The sequence below is a fragment of the Lampetra planeri genome, chromosome 37 (assembly GCF_965212315.1).
Source record: "Lampetra planeri chromosome 37, kcLamPlan1.2.h2, whole genome shotgun sequence".
In the NCBI taxonomy this organism is placed as follows: Eukaryota; Metazoa; Chordata; class Hyperoartia; order Petromyzontiformes; family Petromyzontidae; genus Lampetra; species Lampetra planeri.
In genome coordinates this window covers 1,579,115-1,601,940 of record NC_136143.1, presented here as the reverse complement: position 1 = coordinate 1,601,940, position 22,826 = coordinate 1,579,115, and the positions used below count along the sequence as shown (strand labels likewise).

Below are 22,826 nucleotides of genomic sequence, written 5' to 3'. Positions count from 1 at the left end.
AATGAATGCTTGTACTTCAATAGAGTATATCAAGCATGCGAAGGAAGTTTAACATATATACATCACATATCATGTACATGTGTATACATGCACAGCCCTTTAGTCAATCAACTTCTGGATGAGATCCTCCTCACACTGGATAAGTAATGGTGTTTATTTGACCATACTTCACCACAATGGTGAGCGAGGGTACAGTTAAGGCGGGCAGCATAGACATTGGATTACAGCAGTACAGTACAACAATGGATGTGTATGTACTGCCTTATGCTGACACTGTAGCTCCACCAATTAAAACGTGTGTTTTATCCCCAATCTATTGTGTGCTTTGCCTTGAAAGATTTCCGCAAGATGCCAATGGGGAAGAGAGGAGTTGGCTCCGTCGTGAGCCACACACGCAGGTTTGGGTGTGGGTTGTGAAGCTTGCCCAGGGCCTCCTCTAGATCTCTGAGCCACCTCACCAACAGGTGGCAGTTCTGCAGCATCAGCCACAGGCCCCGTGCTGCTGCGTGCTCCAGCAACTTTAGGGCTACCTGTGTGCGCACAAGCAACGCAGTTACAAACCCACAATTGCACAATGTCAACTCACAACATATAATTTCATTGTTCGCCTACAACAATCACAATGTAGCATGCACATTTGGATTCATCCGAAATGAGTGACCTATGATGCTAACTGTGAATGGGCCTTGGCCCCATGCGGACTCCCTGGGACTCGTTTGTGTTGCTCTGGCCTCACCGGCTGTCCCAGGGGGACGTTGTTGGTAATGGACTCTGGTGCAATCGCATTCAGATGGTATGTAACCTGAAATTGTAAAAATCTAAGTGGTAATATGTACTGCATATGCTGGGCATTGTGATGCATGTTTGTCATCTTGCACAACCAAACTGTAAGGTTATAAGATGGCTCACAGGTGGCAGTACAAGTCAGGTTATTGACCTATCCATACATATTTATGTTGGGGTTATAGCCTCCTATGTGAGGGTTTTCTCCAGGGGATCCAGTTCACCTCACAAGTGTAAAAAAACATTGAAATACTACACTTATTATTCTGTTTTAAAAATGCAATTAACCAGCCATTCATCAATGCTTCTCTCTTGGGAGGCTAGGGAAACATCATTCGCACTTTCTAAAACAGGAAACCACCTTCTCCTGGCCTTGGCCCATGGCAAGGATCCGCAGGTGCTTCCTGGTGAAGCCCAACTGCTCTGCCAGCTTCTTCAAGTCACTGGCGGGGTTAGCACCAGGGCTCAGAATGAATATGACGGGCGACGCGGAGCTGCTCTGGTCAAAAACATTCTTCATGTTGACGACGGGTGGCTGCACGTACCTGCAGCACAGACGTGAAAGAGACAACATTCGACCACCTCTGTGTAACAAGCAACTCTGCATGTACTGGTGACACCGTGATAACGGCCCAAGTTGATTTTTATGTCCAGGCGTCTTTGAGGTTAGCGTGACTGCCACTCGATCCAGAGATCGGCAGTTCAAATATCGAGCTTGTGATAACGCTGCAGGGTTATCATGAGATACGTGTGAGAACTTATCCAACTGAGTCGTGCAGTGATTACAGAACACAGCTCGTAATTGGAAGGTTCTGCGGTTAAAATCCTGGTGGAGGTTGACACAAGCCCTCTGTCCTTCTGGAATCAATTCAATCAGTACCACTTTGTAGGATGTCAACAGTGGTTGTCCTACGGATAGACTCAACTCTTTGATAGTAATTTGGAGATTTTAGCACTTATCCATGGACGTAAACAGGCAATTAACTTATTACATCTGTTTCAGCAAGAAATTTACATTCACTGATGTTTACAATGCTATTTTAAAAAATTCCTACAATCATTAATTTAACATATATAGGATGCTTTACTCCTAGTTATATAAACTAGAAGACACCTTTAGAAACAGTACTGCACCAAGACGATACTTGGTGTATGGGTAACAATGCTGATGCTGCAATGCAAGTTTGATTCTAGGTGTATCTGCAATGTGGCTTGGCGTGCGTAGGCTCACTTCTCGCCCATGGTAATAGTGACATAGTCAGTAATGGCACGGATCATCCGGTCCACGCGGAAACAGCGTAGGTGCAGCAGACGCTGGAACGCTGTCAGGCTATTCTTGTGCTCACAAGGGATTGTCGCCTGTTCCGGGGCATCCAGATCAAACCACTGATGTGCAAATGGCACGTGCATAGGAGGGTTAGACACAACAGTGCCACAAACATAATAACTGCACATGCAGTGCAAAGCTGGGTTCACATCATGAGGGCAGATTGTACAGATGCTATTGCTATAAATATAGCACTTTAAATAAATAAACAAGCAAGGCTTTCATCCTAAGAGCAGACAACACAACATTTAAGATTATTCATTATAACGCTGTGAAGTTCCATGGCATTCAGGACTTACTAAATAAATAAATAAATGCAAATCCTTATTTACTGACCATGAAACTCTTTATTACTAGTCACCAAAATGAAGATGCCCTTGACCCTTGTTGACATTATGAATATGCACTTCAAAGTGCTTGTGACACTTGCTTGTGATAAGAAACTATTTCAAGACCAGCATTTACAATTCTTGGAAATGCAAAATGAGTATCGTTCAGATGCACTCATTTCTCAAACCGCGCTACCGACAAAAACAACTGAGCGAAATGTAATGTGGAAAGCTTGTCAGATAATGCGTAAGCTTATACTCACAGCCTTCCAGTCCACTTCGTGTGTCTCAATATCCCCTGGAAGATTCGAAAAAGCCTCAGGGGACACTTCTGCTAATTGCACCACGTCCTCCCAGCCCTGGTCAGGGATCCAACCAAATGGCTTCTGCCTTTTACTCCTCTCCTGGGATATGTTTCCTGCAGGGTACATTTAATAATGTAAAGTTCTGCACTATTTATACCACACATAATGTTAATCTTAGGTAATATTACACCATTAATGTTTTTCACAATAAAAAAAAATGTCACAGATTTTACTCAGACTCAGGCGATAATTAAATGTTGTACCTTTCAGGAAGAAATCCAACTCTCTCTGAGGCACCTGACCGCCTGCCTGCTGAATCTTGAGTGTCATATTAAATGAGAATGGCAACTTGTGTTTTTCAAACAGCCCTGTGAAACAGTTGACAAACTTCAAAACCATCATTTATACAGCTAAGAAATAAAAAATAAAAATTCGATGGCAAACAACACTAAACCAGTAGAGCAATCACAGTTGCTCTTTGGAAACTGGAAAAATATCATAAAACACGTGGACATAATAAAATGAAAACTCGATTGGCGGTAGGATTAATGATTTTTACGATGTTTTTAAGTCAGTGTTTAGCCTAGAGAGAGTATGATACATTAAGCAATGAGAATGGCCCAAGTGATCAAGACCAATTTTAGACTCAATTAAAACCAAATGGGCAAATCTGTACAAGATTTTGTGTAAACATAAAAATTATTCCTAACATTGTGGATTAAAAATAGAGTATGTTAACACACCTGGCATGGACAAATTAACATGTATGTGTAGATTCCTTTGTGAATCTACTGCTGGATGAAGGCTAGTCAAGGAGGTCATTTGACCTTATTTCACCACGTTTGTCAGTGCGGTTTAATGAAGAGGAGGCCAATGCAAAGTTTGAATATCACTTGCTGGCAATATTAGCCATGGCTGGAAATCAAACTCAAGTAGACAGGTTTGTATCACAATGCGCGAAACACAGCACCAATGTTGCACCACTTAAAATGTATATACGCTCTATCTTTAGCATTCAAGATGATTTATGGATGGTAAAGAATACTCGATTTAAATTCAGGTCATTTTCTTATCACACTCAATAATGCAAACTATATTTGCTATGTTTTACACATTTTTGAAGTGAGGATTTAAATTCCAAAGGGGTCTCAACGTAGGTATACTGTAATTTAATTTATCAAAGTCCCTATCAGGTGTGGGATGTACCTGTGCAACCATAGTTGTAGACTCTGTAAGTCAGCGCATCCATGATGTTTTGCAGGCGCACGCCGAGGTTGCTGTCTGGGATTGAGTGGCGCAGAGAAAACCTGAAGACTCGCAGGAAGGAGGAGAGCGAGTACTGGTACATCCTGTTTATGAGGGCCATTTCTGACAGGCCGAAGAAAAGAATTGCTCCACGTTGAGCAGCAGGGCGATACCTGTTGCGCAGGATGTCAATGTCCACAGTCGTTTGCTCTGCCAGGGCCAGTTTCTCGGAGACCTGCCACAAGGTGATGATCACACATTGCACTTGTGCACTCTTTGATAATGCTGAAGTAGCCAACCCTTAAAGTTGACTTGATACCGCGTGCAAAAGACATAATGACCACAAGCAATATTGTGATTCTAAAGTCAATCAGCCATACTGTTAGCAAGTAGCAAGAAAAATATGACATTTAGTAGGACCCAAAGAAGCTCAATGTGGCCTGGGATTCAGAAAAATAATAGCCGGAATCAATTTGGATCAAGTCAATGTAGTGAGTGGAGCTAAGCCTTCAATCACTACAACACAGGGTGAGTACAGTATTCACATGCTTTTCTCTCTACATGTATCGTTTGCCACCCTTCCATCTCCACTCTATACACCTCTCCTCTCTCTTGCTTGAGTGCGTTTATTTCCTGCCTCTTCGATCTGATCTGAATACACCTTCTATCTCCAACAAATGCATCTCTATCCTATTGTCTCTTTTAAATGCATCTCTTCTAACATGTCTCTCATATATTTATTATATCTCTCATTTTGTATGTCTCAGAGAAATGTATCTCTCTTCTACCATAGATCTAATATCTGCTCTAAAATGAATCTCTTTCGTATCTTATCCCTTTTCTATCTTGTCTCAATAAATATCCTTGATCTCATCTGAATTAATTTCTCCTGTAATCTCCCCTATCACTTAAGGATACATATGAGGAGCACGAGAAACACGATAGACATAAATAAAACACGAGAGAGACTAAGAGGCATGAGAAAAACAAGCACGACACAATAGAGAAATTATAGTTGAGAAACGTTGAAAAACACGAGCAGAGACACGATGAGAAAGACATGAACGACAGATGTGAGCAGGATACGAGAGAGACAAGAGAGAGACACGAGGTGTAAGACGACAGAAACGAGGCAATAGACACGGATGTAGAGGGAGCCAAACACCTGTCTGTGCCAAGGAGGTGGTGTCATAATGTGAGGATATGGAGGAGACTGTGGAAGAGGTCAGTGTCGATAGGGGTTAAAGTTAGGGCTCATGGTACATTTGATTTATTTAGTTTTGGTGTATTTGATAAAAGCATAATTTAGTTGATATGTAAAGTATTGGGATAATCGAGTGAAAACGATCTTGATAAAGCATTTAATTGAATATGTGAATTACGTTTCAACCCAAAGCTTTAGCAATCATCATCAGTGTTACGCTGTGCTCATATTTACTGGTGATCCTGAGCGAGTGGTGTAAATTAGACATATCTATGATGGAGATCAGCCTCTCCTTAGAACAACCACTGTTCTACTGACCTTTTTATTGACTCAAAAAAGAGCTGATGTACTGAGTCGACTCCTCACTCCAAATTTAACTCACAACCTTCCAATTGTGAGCAACAATGTCACTCTGCCACCCAGCCAAACACCCAATCAGGCACATGCTATATGCAATTGAATGTAAGAGATTGAACACGACGCCTATATACAGTATTTGAAGTTGTCATGTTCTCCCCGTGGTTGCGTGGATTTTTCTGCGGTCCTCCTGTTTTTTCCTCCACATTTAGAATCAACATGCGTTTAGAATATTTGGCTGCTATAAATTTCCACATGATAAGCCATTTCTTTGAGCTATCATTTGTGGCCAGGTTGCTTCTAAAAAAGATCTATATAGCTCAGTGGGCCTTACCTGGTAAAATAAAAAATTGTTTAGTTTAAATGTGGAAAGGTGAACTGTGATACAGTGTGAGGACTACAGTACCCTTCTGTTCTTTGTGTAATTCTGCAATCTTGAGGTGATCGATATTTTACAGGCGGTTGGCTACATACTTGCAAATGTAAGTTATTGTTACAAAACCCTCGTGTTGATGATTTGTATTAGTGCTGTCCCAGATGACTATGACTTTGTGTTGGAGCAAGTTGAGCAATGCGGTGCACCTCGGTGGCTTTGGCCTTGGTCTCATCGAGCGTCTGCACTAGCTGTGCGTTGTCCAGCATGTTCCCTGTGGACGTGATGAGCTCACGGAGGAGCGAGTTCTCCAGCTCCTTTAGCAGCTTCTTGCTGGAGCTGGTCTCCTGGACGAGGCGCTCACGCTGCTCCTCCAGCTCCTTCCGCTCAAAGTCCACGATCACGCCAAGCAGTTGATCTTCCAGACCCTTCATCGTCACTGACTCACAAACATGTGCACGAACTCGTTTCAGCTTCGCACAATCACACGTGTAGGGTGATGCTCAGTGGTAGAGGGAGGCGCTGGTGGGCTCTGCACTTTTTCAAAAGAGGAACAATTATTTAATTCTCCCGGTCTTCTGTGATCTTGTTTGGCTTACACACCACTGTTAACGCTCTACATGTCCGCGCACTGGCGGAGCCAGTGGGGTGGGGTGGCACGTGCTTCCCCAATGATCCGATTGAAATCCATAATTTCGATCGGATCATTGGGGTTTATTAGTAATAAATCGGCATTTTGCGACCCCCACTGCCACTGTGTAGCATATTATTATGTGCCAGGGACTCTATGAGATGATAGGACAATAGTCTGCGTCCATAATTGGCAATAAGTAACGGCAAAGCAGTTATAAGTAACTCACATAATTGTGCACAGTTTCTTATACAGTACACGACTTCCCTGAAGGCAAACATCCTTCAGCGAGCGCGATGCCGATCATACACGGTTCAAATTCGATCCTCGATCGATTGCTGCTCCATCGCGGCACACGCATCGAATAAAAAGCAAGGGACAAGTCCTTACTTACTAACAACTCCTCTATCATTTTTAATTGCTGGAGGGGTTGCCCTCCATACCTGAAAATCCTGGCTCCGCCATTGTGTCCGCGAGCAAATTTGACTTTTACCAAAATTCTTTGCGCTTCGTGGGCCCTCTAGTGTTCGTGGAGGGCTCTCGCTTGTGGCAGTCAACATGCGCGCCATTCTAAATGACTGCTCATGAGACTCTCAAAGTCGAAACTAGTCCAAGATGTCTCTGCCTAAACAAGTGCTGCTGGAATACATAAACTAAATGCTATGTCGGGAGATAGATGCTCATCTGTTGATATTAATCTATTATGTATGTATGTTGAACTTATTTCGCACCGTACGTAGCCAACCATGCTAATCGGAGGTGCGGGGGAAGGACAACAAACTAAAAACTAAAATCAGTTTTAAAGAAATGAGCAGGGGCGGTTTCTTCATTAGGGCGATTGGGCGACGCACCACCAATGTCATTCAACCACAGAGTCACGCTAGCCGTCACTGTGCCTCTGGATATAGTCCAATCAGCGTCATGTCACGTTCTGTGGAGTACCGCCTCTTTTTGGGCGATTTCACTCCGGCTGAGAATCGCCCCGTGTGGTCCCATAGACTTACATTCAAAGATGTTTTTTTTCTAACGGGGGGCGCTGCAATGCATTCTCTATGGCTTCCGGGAGGGCTCGCACTAACGTACTTACGTCATCATACGTAAGCACGTTGCATCCAACAATATTATTTGTCGCCACCTTGTGGAATCTTTAATAAAATAAACTTGAGTGGATTGTATTAATAGTGAGTATAGAAACAAACAAGATGTATTGTAAGAGTCACTTTATTTTTCATTAATATTAAAGAAGTGAAGTTGCCTTTACATGCTTAAGCTGTTAATTTATCCTTTGCATGGGTGGACCTTATCCTTATAAATCATCCAGACATTTGCCCCCCCTGATTTTGCAGGAGCCGCCACTGGAAATGAGTTTTCATTCTAGATTTAAAAGTGCATAGCTCCAGTGGCTTCCTAATATCGGAAGAGCATTCCAGATGGCCGCAGAAATACATCTGAAAGTGCGATGTCGTGACCATATTTTTCAATAACTAGCCAAAAGCCGCTGCGAGGATGACCGCAGCTCGCGTGATGGTTTATGTTCCTTGACGAGATCAGCAAGGTATTGTGGTTCATTTGTGGCAAGCACTTTGTGTGTAATGAGTGCGACCTTATAATGTATGCATTCAGTAACCGGAAGCCAATGCCGTAATTATATGGTGACGAGTTTTGAATGTTTTGTTGACTAAAAGCACATTATTCTGGTTGCAGAGAAGGTATAAAGGAAGATTTTAGCTGTTAAAGCATTCCATGTAAAATTATGCGATTGTTCAAGAATGTACATGAAGGCACTCAGATTTGTATGCTGTTAACAGAGACCTTAACATGTAGGCAAGGTGACGTGTTTGGTATTTATCACCCACACTGTTAAATCTTGTGATCGATGTTATGCTCATTTTACATGATGACGAATATACAGGTTGTTAGGGTTGGGATTTCTGCGTCTTCATCCAAGGTGTCAATAGAAATTGAGAATGTGTAGGCAATAGAGAGGTTCATGTATTTAGCTATTAGTATGCATTATGCAGGATGTTGTGAGGTCAAGAGATGTATGGCGTTTGCAAGATCGTTTTTTAATGGACTACACAAACCAGTTTGAAAGAGTAGAGAGAGAAATTATTATTTTAAATATGGGTGTTTGAGGAAGGAATAATGTTTTTTTACTGTTAGGGCCCCTGGGCCAGTGAGCTGGACTTTAACAAAACAACTCAAAAGATATTTGTTTCCCATATGCATATACATGTGTGTGGAGTATGCGAGGAATTTAATTACAGGTTGCGTTAACTTGTAAGTTTGTAATAGATTGTGAAAATAAAGTTTTGCAAAAAAAATCAGGTTGTGACAAGTTGGGCACATGCATCAGATGCAGGAGGGCAGGTTACCGATCAAGGCATTAAAGTACCTAGGGGTCAGATGGTGGGGTATTGTAATAGTTGACATTAAAGGCTGGGTACTGAGTGTGTAAGAATTTGGCATGAAGCAGAAAGAAGATAATTTTAGTGGGATGTGCTGGCATTTTGAGCATGAATTTTACAAATATAGGATTTTACTTGTTACTCTGGGATTTCATTTGCACACAGTAGCCTATTATGCACCTTGGGCAGTCTTTAACATCCACTTTAATCAGAAATGTTTACAGCAAACTGCAATGTTCTTGTAAATACCTCTTCTAAAAGGAACCTTCAGGTCATTTACAGCAGTTTTCCCACCTGTGTAGTTGATGACCATGGTTTTGCTGTAGACTGATGGTGAGTACTTGGGGTTTGCAAGCTTGGTGTTGAGATAGAGCCTAAAATTGGGATCAAAGTCCACTTCCTTGTCCCCGAGGACAATGAACTGGCGTCCCTGCTGCACTTGGACATTCCGCGTGATCACGTTGTCCACCACGGGATCAATAAACTCATCCACGTCTTCGAAGAGGCATGGGAAGCCGTATTTGAGGGCAAACTCCAAATGGTTCAGGAAATCTGGCTTGTTGAATGATGTCACCTGCATGATTAACAGCAAACAAATCAGTAAAAAAAATCCACGTTTACATTTTTTTTATGTATTTAAAAGCAAAGCTATAGCCAGACACATCTGTCAAGGTGTGCAATGTACCATCATCGTTCAACTATGTGGCTGCAATACTAATGAATGATAATATTCTACAAGGGCTATAAAACTGAAATTTGTCATATAGTTTAGTTTATTCTTATCTCCAGAAACATCCAAAATACAACATATTTTCATGCAGGCAAGACAGTAACAAAGGTAGAAAACCAGGTGACCAACTATGGGGTATGCAGCGAATACGATGCATAGGAGCCCAGTCGGCCACAAGGGGACCCCGAATCAACAGATAAACAAGTAAGAAATGTTAAGAAAATTTATTTTAAAAAATATTACAACAATCTTACCTATAAAAGTAAATTTTTGTCTGTCTGTGTGTCTGTCTGTGTGTGGACACACCTTGTGACGCATTTAACTCACAAACTGCTGGCTTTACGTTTCAAATCGCAATTTCTTTTTCCCATCCGTCAAATGTAAAGTAGTTAAATTAACTATTTACTACTATTTATTATATTACTATGCTGAGCGCATGCTGAGCGCGCGTCAAGGCACGCATCTGCGCATGCGCAAGAACGCTATCTCGTGGTTCCCCGAGCAACGCACATACGCGATCAGTGGGGGCGGGGAAAAATTATCATTCGCGTTAAAAATGCTAAAAAAATACACACAACGCCAAGGTAAATTCTTCACAGTGTGATGTCCTCCTCTCCCTCCACCTCAATGTGTGCAGTTACTACTATAGAGCCAGGGAGATGGTGGGTAGCAGCCCAGTCCCAGCCTACCAAGGTGCCACCTTGGCCGGCTGAGCAATCTAGGCAAGGCCGGGGGCTCTCCACGGGACTAGGCCTCACCACGGCACTTTGTATAGTTTGTAGATACTGCTATAGAGTCGATATATACTATTATAGAGTCGGTAGATACGACTATAGAGTCAGTAGATACTCCTACAGTCAGTAGATACTACTATAGTCAGTATATTCTGCTGCAGAGTCGGTCGATATGACTATAGAATCAGTAGTTACTACTAGTCAGTGGATACTACTATAGAGTCCATAGATACGACTATAGATTCAGTAGATACTACTATAGTCAGTAGATACTACTACGGTGAGTAGATACTACTATAGAGTCAGTACATACTACTGTATAGTTAGTAGATACTACTACTGTCAGTAGATACTACTATGGTCAGTAAATACTACTAAAGTCAGTGGATACTACTATAGTCAGTATATACTGCTGCAGAGTAGGTAGACTGCTATAGTCAGCAAATACTGCTATAGAGTTAGCAGATACTGCTATAGAGTGAGCAGATACTACTGTAGAGTTAGTAGTTACTACTTTAGAGTCGGTAGATACTACTGTAGAGTCAGTATATACTACTTTAAGGTCAGTAGTTACTACTACAGTCAATAGTAACTATTATACAGTCAGTAGCTACGACTGTGCTCAGTAGATAACTACTGTACAATCAGTAGATAAAACCAGTCATCAGATACTACTATAGAGTCAATAGATACTACTGTAGAGTCAGTAGATACTACTGTAGAGCCAGATACTACTATAGAGTCACTAGATACTACTCACTCTATTGTATGTAGGGTGTATAGGTATATATGCCTACGGGGGGGGTAAAAATATTTTTGAAGGGGGGGGAGGTCGACAATTTTCGGAAACCTTTTAGATCAACTATTTACCCACCACTTTCTATTACTTTTTGATTCAGGACTTCTGCAAGCCTCTTATAATTTTGTTTACGGACAAATGGACAAACGGAATGCCGGGCTTTCACAATAGCTTCGTATTAAGAGAAGTTTTAAAATATATTTGTCCCCCGGGTAATTACAGGTACTTCCCGCTAGTTAACTATAAATGGCAAAAACTGAAAAAATATATAAAAACACGCACACAGCGTAAAATATAGTAGCGCTACTGCTGGTGTTTGTTACTGACATTCGCGTGAAAGCAAGACGCATGATAACTTAAGTGTAAGTATTGTACCATTAAATATTTGTATTAATACTGTCACCGTGAGACTGTCTTCCTCTAAACCCAATACACAGTGCAACGAAAATTATATAAATATATAGTTATTACCTGCATATTATTGTATACGGCTTAAAAACATCCGCAGCTATTTCAGTAAAAGTGAGTCGGCAGAGAGGAGGGGGCCCACAGTTGTATCTCACATACCCCCATTGAAATAGGCAGTTGTGCCAATGTAGACAGCCGAAAGACAAACATTACTGAAAAAATATGAACCATGTGAAGGCACATACATATAAGAACAACCGTAGAGTTGACGTAATTGAAAGGCACACAAATGGAAATCAACACTAAATATTTTTTTAAATAGGGCAATTATTGAAGGTGGACCAGAAGAAAAATGATAATATAGAGAGGTGAGCGATAGCAGGTTGGTGTGCTTATCGAAATTGAATAAGAGAATGAAAATCAGCAGGCCAGTGTGCCTAAAGAGTAAAGTTTTCAAGTGTATTACATGCTATGATATATGGATTGGAAACAGACACTCACAAAGAAAATGGAACAAAAGCTCAAAAGGAAACTGTGTGGAGATATTGGTGCTGGAAATTATATTGAAATAAAAAAAAGATCAACACATGGATCATAATAATAACATGAGCTTGAGCAGGACACATAGCTATATTAAATGGTGATTGAGGCACAAGACTAGTGATGAGATGAGAGTCAAAAGAGGGATCACATCTGAGAGGATGACCACCACCAAATATCGAGACGTGAGATGCTATTGCTGCCACCAATAATGTTTACAAGTGAGAAGATCACTCTGTGACGCGACACATGCTGCAAGATTTGATCCTATTACTCGTGTACATGATATAAATCTGACTTGCCCTCATTTGGTTCTTCTCTTCCTTTCTCTTGATCCATTTGAGCGCCTGCTGCTGGGGATCGATACAGAGCGGCGTGCGGTGGGCCTGCACCGTCAGGATTCCATTCTGCACGGACATCTCATCTGATGGGAGGCCCTCTGAGCGCCATCTGGGGACAAAAGTGTTTGTTGCATTTGCACGCTCATGTCTCTAGTGTGGTGGGGTAATAAACTCCATTTAAAGTTTTGCAGTTTCAGAGAACACGTGTAAGTAGATTAATACTGTCATTAAAATTCAATAGAAATATAAACTTTTCAGAGACTGCAACAATGTATGGAATGCATTGTTGCATGTTTGACGAAGCCACTGCCATCACAATTCTATTTAGCTAGGATAGCCACGCCAAGTGCTGAAATACTTTTTCAGGGAGGTTCACAGCTAGGAATATTTATCCAATTGCTTTTAAAACATTGTACGTAGAGGAGTTAAGTGGAGTGCTCATAATGGGGCCACACGTTTTAGTGAAGCATATTCAAACTCCACACAATAGCTGTACTGTCTTCAACACGATTACTTGCGATTTTTTATTATATTCATGTACAATTTCACATTAGTTTCCAGTGTTATTCTTATTGTGATGTATTACTGATGCTTTATTTCACCTGGATAAATTTGAAATCAAACTTGTGATTTAAGCGAGGACACCATTGCGAATAAAACCACATTTCCAGTTGTCTCAACAGATTGTTTTTACTTGTCTCACAATTGTGTGCAGTTACTTACATTCAACTGCTACTAACTTTGTTAAAGATGTACTATGGTGCTGTGGTGATGCCGGACGCAAACCACTTCTGCGATACTGAAATCGGCTTTCCCTTGCCTGCTTATCTCCACGTCGTCAGAGAGCAGAGCCTCGAGGCGGAAGGGCTGGCTCAGAGGGATGTTTCGCAACAGGATGTCGCTCTGCCACTCCTCGTACACCATGGCGTTGCGGAAGTTCAAGCTGAAGGTGGCTTCATAGCTGAGGAAGGCCGCGCAGATGAGACAGTCTCCCAGGAGCCTCAGCCGACGTGTCTGGAGCTCGTCCAGTTCCGCAGCCCACCTGTTCGCCAGGATCAGTCATTCATCTCTTCATTTCTTATTCACAATTTTATTCCAATTGTGAGATGAAAAAAATTACATTCACAATATTGAAACTAGCAATGACATTGTCTAAAGAGAATGGTACTGCAAAATATCACAGAACTACTTAAGTCACTTAAATATATCTTTATCCATAATATGACCACACTTGGAATGATCTACACAGATTATTCATTCCATTTCAATCAGACAATTTTCAAGTCTCAGATTTGAAGGAATCTAAATAAAATAACCATAAATTAACGTGATTTTTTGTGCTGAACCCAGATTCAAACCCAGAGCTTTAGCAATGACTGCTGAGCCACATGGCCACCTCAAATGTTCTACTTTCACTGAACAAATGTTGAAATTGAGTTTTATTCTTGTAACATCCGATTTTGGAGCTGGGAACTCCAAGATTGACCATGAGGGTCACAGTCACAGGGGTCAAATCAAAGGGAAATTTCCTCCATATGAACTCTGCAATTGGAGTGGGAATTATATTTTTATTTTCAATTTTTCGTTTAATTGATATTTCATTCATGTAAACAGCTCTATCAACACACCTGATATTCTCAGAACCAAAGCCAGCAAAAAGTTTGTCCACTGCGATGAGCTGGCGCTCCATGATCTCAGTCTCTGACTGAAGCTGCTGTTTTTCGATCATCGCCTCCTCGTACTTTTTCATCAGTGTCGCCCCCAAGGCCTGCAGTGATGCAAACTCTTGCTGAATTTTGCCCAATTCCCGTTTACTCTGGTGGTAATTCCGCTCCAGCTTGGCTGCCTGCGTCAACAAACCGTGCAAGGCTACATGTTAGTGGGCACGTATATTTTCAAGTGATTGCTTGTGTTTTAATTAGTATACAATGCAACACGAGGTGGTGCAGTTAGGATTTGCATAGTTTAAAAATGTAATTATTTAAAATCAGTTGCTACAGGCGCACATGCCTAAAATGCCACTCGGCCAGCAACACACAGTACAATTGAGCATATAAAAAGATATAAAACATGAAGGTAACTCCAGGCAGAGGTGGGACAAAGTCATTGTTATGCAAGTCCAAGTCGAGTCGCAAGTCATCAAATTCATGACTCGAGTCTGACTCGAGTCCAAGTCACATGACTCGAGTCCACACCTCTGACTCCAGGTGCAGGTGTCACAGTGACAATATCAACACTTAAGGGAGTATGCACGGTTGGCTACGTACGGTGCAAAATAAGATTAACATACATGACCTTTCACCATGAAGTAGTCTCTAACTATATTATGTCAAACACAAATACATGTGAATATATTAATTCTCCAAAAAGCTACAAACTAATTTTGTTTTATGTTACCTTCTCCCGTTTGGGCTTAATGTCACGTGCGACATCGCAGTAGCCCATAACAGCCTCTACAAACTTCAGCATGCCAGCGCCCGCCCTGCTGACGGCCACCATTTCCTCATAGGCTGTCAATTTCATCAAACCTGCAGCAGAATTTACAGAATCATTATGATTAAGAATTGTTTTTTTGTTAGACTGTGCAAGTATGAAGCTAAAATGGTGGCGTACTTATATTTACGAAATATAACCCAAAAAACAATTATTAATCATATTAGTCGCAAACCCTACATGTTAATCTTAATTTAGGAGCTTTCGTGACTGCAGGAATTATTCTTTGGTTCTTTTCGGTTAAGTCACGTCTAAAAATAAAATAATAAATTTATTATTTTATTTTCTAAAAATAAAATAATAAATTTATTATTTTATTTTTAAAATAATAAATTTATTATTTTATTTTTAGACGTGACTTAACCGAAAAGAACCAAAGAATAATTCCTACATGTTAAATAATCATTATGCATTACTTTTTTCAGTGGCTACATATATATGCAACAGCAGAGGGAAATTGGTAAGGAAACCCTGCTCACCCTAGCCCAGTCTTACTCCTCAGTGTGGGCCTGCAACTGTAGGTTTCAGCATTTTTAAAATAATTATTCGGAGCAATGTTACCCATCCTGTGGTACATGTATCTGGAGGTACACGTGTGACATCTCTCAGGGGTACATGAGATAATTTACTTCACGGCGGTAGTCATGTGGGGTATGGTCAAGGGGCTTACGCAGTGCTGATTTGGGTGTGAAGGGATTCAGCTCACGCTGTGTTCAGCAAAGGTTTCCTTCCTTGTTGATGGCCCACAGGTAACGCAGCCAGTCGTACAGCAGGTAACACACGCTTCCGCAACTCCACATTCAGAACTCCCCTACTTCTCCCTCCCCTTTTATCCCCCGGTCTCCCCTCCTTGCCTGGCAATCATTTCCCAGGGCTTCTGCCGCAGATGATGACGAACAGGCAAGGTGCCTCCATGTTTCCTACACGTGCGTGCACCAGACAATCTAAACTATATACTTATCTCTTGTATGAAATTTGGCGAACCCCTGAGCGTGGGAGCCTAGGCCATCCATGTATGCTCTTAGGGCTCTCTCTTATTTAACATAATTATTTTAAGAAAAACATTCAGAACCAATGTAATAGAGGTTAATTCAGACGTGATGCTAATACATTGATTCAATCCATATACTGTGCGGTAGGTTTGTCACATCATGCAGGGAACCATCATTCCTAGCAAGAGCTGTGATGATGTGCATGAGATAACCACTTACAGGATGAGGTGTTTTCTGCAGGGGGCATTGGAGAGGACAAGTTCAAACCTATAGTCGTACCATTTACAGTTGTTTCTTACACACTTTTATTGAACTCGCCTTGTTGTCTGCTTATATTCTTTGGAATCGTTGACACTTAACATCTTCAGATCTACGAAGCCTAACCAGCTGAAATTTTTCTACAGACTCGTCTCGCGTGACAATTTAAGATTTCATGAAAAAAAAACGGTCCAGGTCCTGCCGATCGTGGGCCTATTCGTGTTTTTGACTTAATTTTAATGAGTACATTTTACCCCCCCCCCTTCTGTCACCGGGTTTCTATGGTGCAACCAGGTCCTCATTGAACATTAGTATTTAGGTGTTTTACCTGTACCAAAAAAACTATTTAACCTATCTGTGTGAAACGTGGTGTTCTCCTTTCAGACTATATGTATGGATATTCTCTTGGTCCTCCAACATAAATAATCTGCCAAATGATGTCAAGTATGACTCTATTGAAAATGAGCCTTGAAGACTCAAGGGTCTTTATCAGGTAAACATTTCAAATTATACCAATGTAAGGCCTATTACCATGGCTGCATCCACGTAACAATTATTTTTCATAATTTTGTTGCCTGCACTTTGTCAATTTAATATTTTTTAAATTAAATATTTAACTTGTTTAACGTGTCAATGGGACGGTACCTCGGATAGTTTTGACCTGGCTGGGTGTGATAGCATCACAGTCCATCTCCATGAGTGTGCGCAGGAAACTTGTATCAGACATCATGGACCTGGCAGACTTCCAGCTGGTATCCTTATAGGCCTGCATCACCAGAATGCACTCGCACACCGTCTGCACCTGCTTGGGCGGCTTCACAAAAGACCTGTACCACCGACACGCGAGAGGATATTCGGCGATGATCTAGACAAAGATTCCAGTCTCCAGCTAGGTATTATCTGTGAGTATTTTTTTCTGCCAACTGACCATTTTAAGTACACGTATGGTTTACAGTAAATTATATTTTTGAACAATAATTTACTCCATAATAACCCTTAAGATGACCAAGTCATCCAAAATATGAAGCTCGTCCTTTATTGCTCTGCTGTGTGTGACTGAGGCTACGAACTCCAAGCTATGGTCCACGTAACTTTGCACTGCCCAAAATATAATTTTAAAAGCGGCATATTTGAAATTTACCAACTCTCAGACAAAGCAATTGATTGGTTAAATCGCTTACACATTCATCTATAATAGTTTCTCTTCGTAGTCCATATGAAGACAAAAAAATAAAGCACCAAAAATATTATATGAAGAAACTCATGGGTATGTGTGCTGTACACATTGAAAAAAGCCTACGTGAAATGTGAAAAAAATAACATGCTCTCAGTGAGTGTCAGTTCCATGACTTGTGGTCATTGAGACATTACTGCTGTTACTGCCTCTTTCCATCAGTTATCCCTGTCAGAAGAAGAGTACAAGGCCAACCTAAAGATAACAAATAAAATTAGTATGAGGTGTTGGGCACCAATGTGAGGCATGCCTTATCTCAGTGACGTCTGACTTGTCGAGTTCCTGCAGGGCTTTCCGAGCAGCCTCCAATACAGGCATAGCTGCTGCAAGGGCTTCCTCTGCCTCCTTCTTTTCCTTGGAAATCATCAAGTTCTGATCCTCAATCTCCTGCACCTTCGCCTCTACTAACAGTCTCTTCTCATTCACTGTTGTGATCCACAAACATACAAATTGATTCACAATTTAAATTTCGATTTAAAGCTTTCGTGACTGCAGGGATTCACAATTTGTCTACCGCACTGCTTCTTGCAGACATCACCTTGTTGTTGTGTGCATTCATTGGTCATTCAAAGCTACCAGAAGTCACTACAGCTGATGACCATTTCACCCCAATGGAGATATTCCAATTCACATTCTTCCAAAGTGAAATTTCAGCAAAAACATATTTGAAATATAAGCTTTGCTCCTCAATACATACCCGCGCTTCTGCGGTCGTCTGGCATGCTCTTCCTTCCGATATTAGGAAACAACTGGAGCTATGCACTTTTAAATCTAGATTGAAAACTCATTTCCTTAGAACTGCTTTTTTTGTTTTAGCTGTTTCTCCTTCCCCACCTCCGATTAGCACGTTTGGCTACCTACGGGCTGAAAGAAGCTAAAAATACGTACATACTTGAACTGAGCACTTACCGTCTACAGTACTGGCAACAATCTCCTCCAAGAGCAGCTTACACGCTGTGGACTTTTCGGCTACAATCACCCTCTGGAAGGCCAGCCTCTCGTTCAGCTCCACCAGCTGCACACTGGCCTCCTGCAGCTTTTCTAGCCCAACCTCCAGGCGTCTGGATTGGGCTGCAGTGGGAAATTATACAAAACTCTTACACAATGGCAGCTTTCAGTTAAAAAGAGGCCCTAGCATTTAATCAGCACATTTATTCGTGCAAAGCTCTAAGCTGACGTGCATAAAAAAAAGTTTTCAGTATATTTTTGGTTTTCAAAGTTCATGGTTAAAATATACATATATTTGAATAGATCTACAATATTACAATGTGTGGCTCTTTCACAGGGAGCTTGTGAAGATAATTATTTTAGTCACATTTTTAGCACACAAATGTGAGCATTTTCATTGAGCGCTATGGGATCCTTAAATATAAATTGGTGAATTAACTAGGCTTTTATACTGTATTAGATAAAAGTTTTACTGGCTGGATTTCAGCCTGGATTCCTGTCTGTCTGGATGGCTGGTGAGCAGGTGCGTGATGGTGACATCACCGCGCACATCTGTGTGAAGACGTCACCCGCATCCCACAGCATTGAGCCAGATCCGTGTGTTGCACTGACGTTACGCCTTCCCCCCCCACCCACCCTTTATCCTGCCCGTGGATCCCGCACAAATGCGTGGGATATGCTATCATACTTTCATCATACTATCATGCTATATTACACAAAAGTTCGGCTGCCTGGCGGCCAGGAAAGATTATAGTAGTTTAGTTTTTTGTGCAGAAATGTGCAGCTCACTCTTTATGGACATGTCCTTTTCCTGAAGCAACCTTATATAGTTATGGATGAAATCCATAAAATTCTTGGGTGTTACATAATTCTCGCGTCTGAGCTCTTGTTTAAACTTCTCAGTGTAGGATTTCACAGATTTGTGGACCACAACTATGTGGTTGATGAGAGCCTCTGTGTAGTTGCTGGGAATCAAGGGGTTCTTTCCTAATGGAATAAAAACTCATCTTTACATAGAATTCTGCTATACACAATAATCCTTTCAATTTTTTTCAGAATGAGAAAAATTTGTTGCGTTAATTTAGATGGAACATGAGAAATACAAGGAGGCAAAATTCTGGTTATATTCGTTTAAAGCAGAAAGTAAAAACTATCAAATGTAAACAAGTACAGAATGGGCATTCAGAAACAGTAGAATACAGTACAAATAAAATACAAACATGTACTGTATATAGCCATGTGCAATACAAAAATCTCTATAAAATATAAACATATGATCATTTACCTAATACATGACAAAAATGTACATGCAATAGTACTTTGACCATTTAATACTATGCATCTGGGGCTATTTACTCAGTAAAGCATCACTGGATCCTTAAGATGATTTTCAGAGGATCATTTCGAGATATTTGACCAGTCGCTGAGTATTGACATGTAGAAACAAATAGAATGCCCATAGAAAATGAACATAAAATAAAAAACTTGCCAAAAAAACTATTTTTGGTTTTCAGAACTTTAGTTTCTAAGCAGTTACTTTATATCATAGAAATTCTTAATGTGTATTTGTAAATAATCTTACCTAAAAATGTCTCTGCAACTTCATTTAGTGCATCAATTGGCCATTGAAATAGCCAATTTATACCTGTGTTGTTCACGATACCTGCAAAGTAAAAAGCGTCCACTTTAAAACCTGCTGCAGAAGGGTGCAAATCAACTTAAACACAGGAACCATAAGCATATTAATTCCGCAAGTTGCAGCTCAGCAGTAGAAGATTGAGATCATTCACTTGCCAGGGAAGTTTCTACATCTTGTCCTGAGAGTATCTCCGACGGGAGACATGCTCAACACCACGTGGAGATTGCTGGCACTCTTTTCGTTGAAGTACTGCCAGATGCTTGCTTTGGACAGTCCAAAGCCCACACTCGTTGCCTCGTCCCGAATCTGGTTCACAATATTCTCTCTCTCATCGTCCAAAAATAGTGCTGGTACCACACCTTAAAGGAGGAATCACAAGCATTGTCTTTCGCAGTGGACACACTTAACTCGTAGCAATGAACAATCGACTTGAGTCAATGTTTTATTCAACAAACCGAGCAGTAATGTGTCGGTAATGAGCACTGACCACATGTCAGCATGTTGTTGACGATCTCCAAAAAGCTCTCTTTGGCTACATGTGCATCAGTGAACATGAAGACAATCTTCTTGTTGTCGATGCCTAGTTTTGTGTACAGCACTTTCAAGTCTTCCCGAAAATGCTTTTCTTCATATCCCCGTGTTAGCTTGATCTCAAACATCTGATAAGTACCGCACGTTTACAAAAGAAAATTTTAACACAGGCAGAGTGGATATAAATATGAATATTCATGACAACAAGTTGGGACCCTATCTCCACAACAAAAAACTATGATAAATAAGTCTATTGGGCTATTGGCCAAACTGGACTCATGTTGATCAGCAGCTTTATTTATTTATTTAGGCAAATAAAATATATTCGCATGAACAGAATGTGTTTAATGATATGTTTTGATTATAGCAAGGATAAATTTTGACTTAAAACTTTCGTGACTGCAGGAATTCATATTCTATGGTTCTTTCGGTAAAGTCACGTAGATAGAAAATTTAATAAAAATCTCTCCCCCCCACCTCTCCCTCTATCACTACCCCCTTCTTTCTCCCCCCCCCCCTCTCTCTCTCCCCCTGTCTCTACCCTCCTCTCTCTCCCCGTTTCTACCGCCCCCCCCCCTCTCTCCCCCTGTCTCTACCCCCCTTCACTCTCCTCCTATCTCTACCCCCCTCTCTCTCCTCCCTATCTCTCCCCCCTCTCTCTACCTCTGCCCCTTCTCTTTCCCTTCTCTCTCCCCTTTTGTCTTCTCCTACATTAACATTAGCTGCCCCGCCCATGTTGCTGACACACTTGGACTACGCCGAACGAGCTCGGCACCACGACTCTTGTGCCTCGCCCACTCACAGCTTTAGCTCGTCTATTCATGCTGTTCCACTGCTCTTGCGCCCATTTAAGACCTTTATAAGCAGTTGCAGTTAGAGGCTTGCCCCCCCTTTTTTCTCTCCGCCTGATGACCGCTTGTGTTGCGATCGAAACGTCGCGAGTTTTTTTTATATTTTTATTATTTTCATTTTATTTTCTATCTACGTGACTTTACCGAAAGAACCATAGAATATAGCAAGGATATTGCAGTGATCATTCGACTGAAATTCCCCAATATCATTATTGTCTTATAAAGACCCAGAACTCAGTGGGGGTGGGGAGGCAAAATGAACCCCTTTCCAAATTTCGTGTTGCAGATTGACCTGTGAATGTGCAAAGGTAAGCTTGAGTAGAGAGTAGAGGGTGAGGCATGAATGTGTATTGAGAGTCAAAGTTGTATTTTCAAGCACAAGGCGAGTGTGCGTCTTTCTACGTGCATGTCTGTGCAAGTGTGAATGTGACATTATTGTGGTGGTGTTCACTGCTCATTGACCTAGAAACTATTTCTGCACTTAGTGCACCACGTCCAGGATACATCTCGCCATGGCTGTGACTAACTAGTCACAGAGCTGACCTCGTTTTCAGTGACACGGAAAATATTCAGCGAGAAATTAAGCATTGTGTAAACATAACCGTTCACCCTGTCCCCCTCCCACACTCCCAATGAATTTAGAAATTATAAACATGTTTTTATTTTACCAGGTAAGGCCCACTGAGCTATTAGCTTCTTTTTCAGAAGCGACCTGGCCAAAAATGATAACCCAACGAAGTGGCTCATCATGTTGAAATGTATAGCAGCTTAATACTTGATATAGCCTTATCATAATGGTAGAAATTTGAAATTATAATTTCCTTGGTGTAGTTGAAACGTCTCACCTGTTAAATAAATGTTGGTGTGGCCCAGTGGTTGTCATGAGTGAGCGACGATTTGCAAAGCCTCAACATTATATTAATGAGGTCTTTATGGCAGGTGATAGGAATGATGACGATTACCATTGCGAGCATGTGCAGGCAGCACTGTGTACCTCGTAGCCGGCGGTGTAGGCGGCGAGGCGTGTGAGCGAGTGCTTCCCCGAGCCTTCAACCCCGACCAGCAGGCCGTGACCACCGTCAATTCGCAAGATGCGGTGGATGCGTGTCGTGTGCTCCACGGCATAGTCAAACAGGACGAGGTTCATCGCCGTCATATTCTTCTCGTTGTAGTCCTCCAGTACCTCCTTTTAAGGGAATGGCACGTACGTAATGTGGGGTCACAAAAGTTCCTACCCCTCAAAGGAAACTTGTCAAAGCATTTGGTGGTGCTTTTAGCTTTAACATTCTTTAACAATGCAGACTTAGTGTGCATACCTACATTGTTGCACTGCTGTCACATGTATCAGATCTATGCCCCAGGAGTG

The 22,826-nt window shown here is 41.4% G+C and overlaps 1 protein-coding gene across 1 annotated transcript in view; it reads right to left on the bottom strand.

Moving 5' to 3' along the window:
• The window catches only part of LOC144730867 (dynein axonemal heavy chain 10-like), a 97,283-nt gene that overhangs the window by 16,562 nt on the left and 57,895 nt on the right, over window positions 1-22,826 (bottom strand). Inside the window, exons 51-70 of the mRNA XM_078611661.1 lie at window positions 22,455-22,646; window positions 20,566-20,737; window positions 20,234-20,437; window positions 20,022-20,102; window positions 19,229-19,426; window positions 18,401-18,562; window positions 17,742-17,916; window positions 16,903-17,084; window positions 14,912-15,042; window positions 14,143-14,360; window positions 13,335-13,556; window positions 12,476-12,623; window positions 9,257-9,536; window positions 6,133-6,362; window positions 3,951-4,224; window positions 3,008-3,112; window positions 2,703-2,857; window positions 2,015-2,169; window positions 1,145-1,328; window positions 330-530 (exon numbers count right to left, since the gene is read on the bottom strand). Coding sequence (XP_078467787.1) covers window positions 330-530; window positions 1,145-1,328; window positions 2,015-2,169; window positions 2,703-2,857; window positions 3,008-3,112; window positions 3,951-4,224; window positions 6,133-6,362; window positions 9,257-9,536; window positions 12,476-12,623; window positions 13,335-13,556; window positions 14,143-14,360; window positions 14,912-15,042; window positions 16,903-17,084; window positions 17,742-17,916; window positions 18,401-18,562; window positions 19,229-19,426; window positions 20,022-20,102; window positions 20,234-20,437; window positions 20,566-20,737; window positions 22,455-22,646 — 3,669 coding nt within the window. The remainder of the gene's footprint in view (window positions 1-329; window positions 531-1,144; window positions 1,329-2,014; window positions 2,170-2,702; window positions 2,858-3,007; window positions 3,113-3,950; window positions 4,225-6,132; window positions 6,363-9,256; window positions 9,537-12,475; window positions 12,624-13,334; window positions 13,557-14,142; window positions 14,361-14,911; window positions 15,043-16,902; window positions 17,085-17,741; window positions 17,917-18,400; window positions 18,563-19,228; window positions 19,427-20,021; window positions 20,103-20,233; window positions 20,438-20,565; window positions 20,738-22,454; window positions 22,647-22,826) is intronic.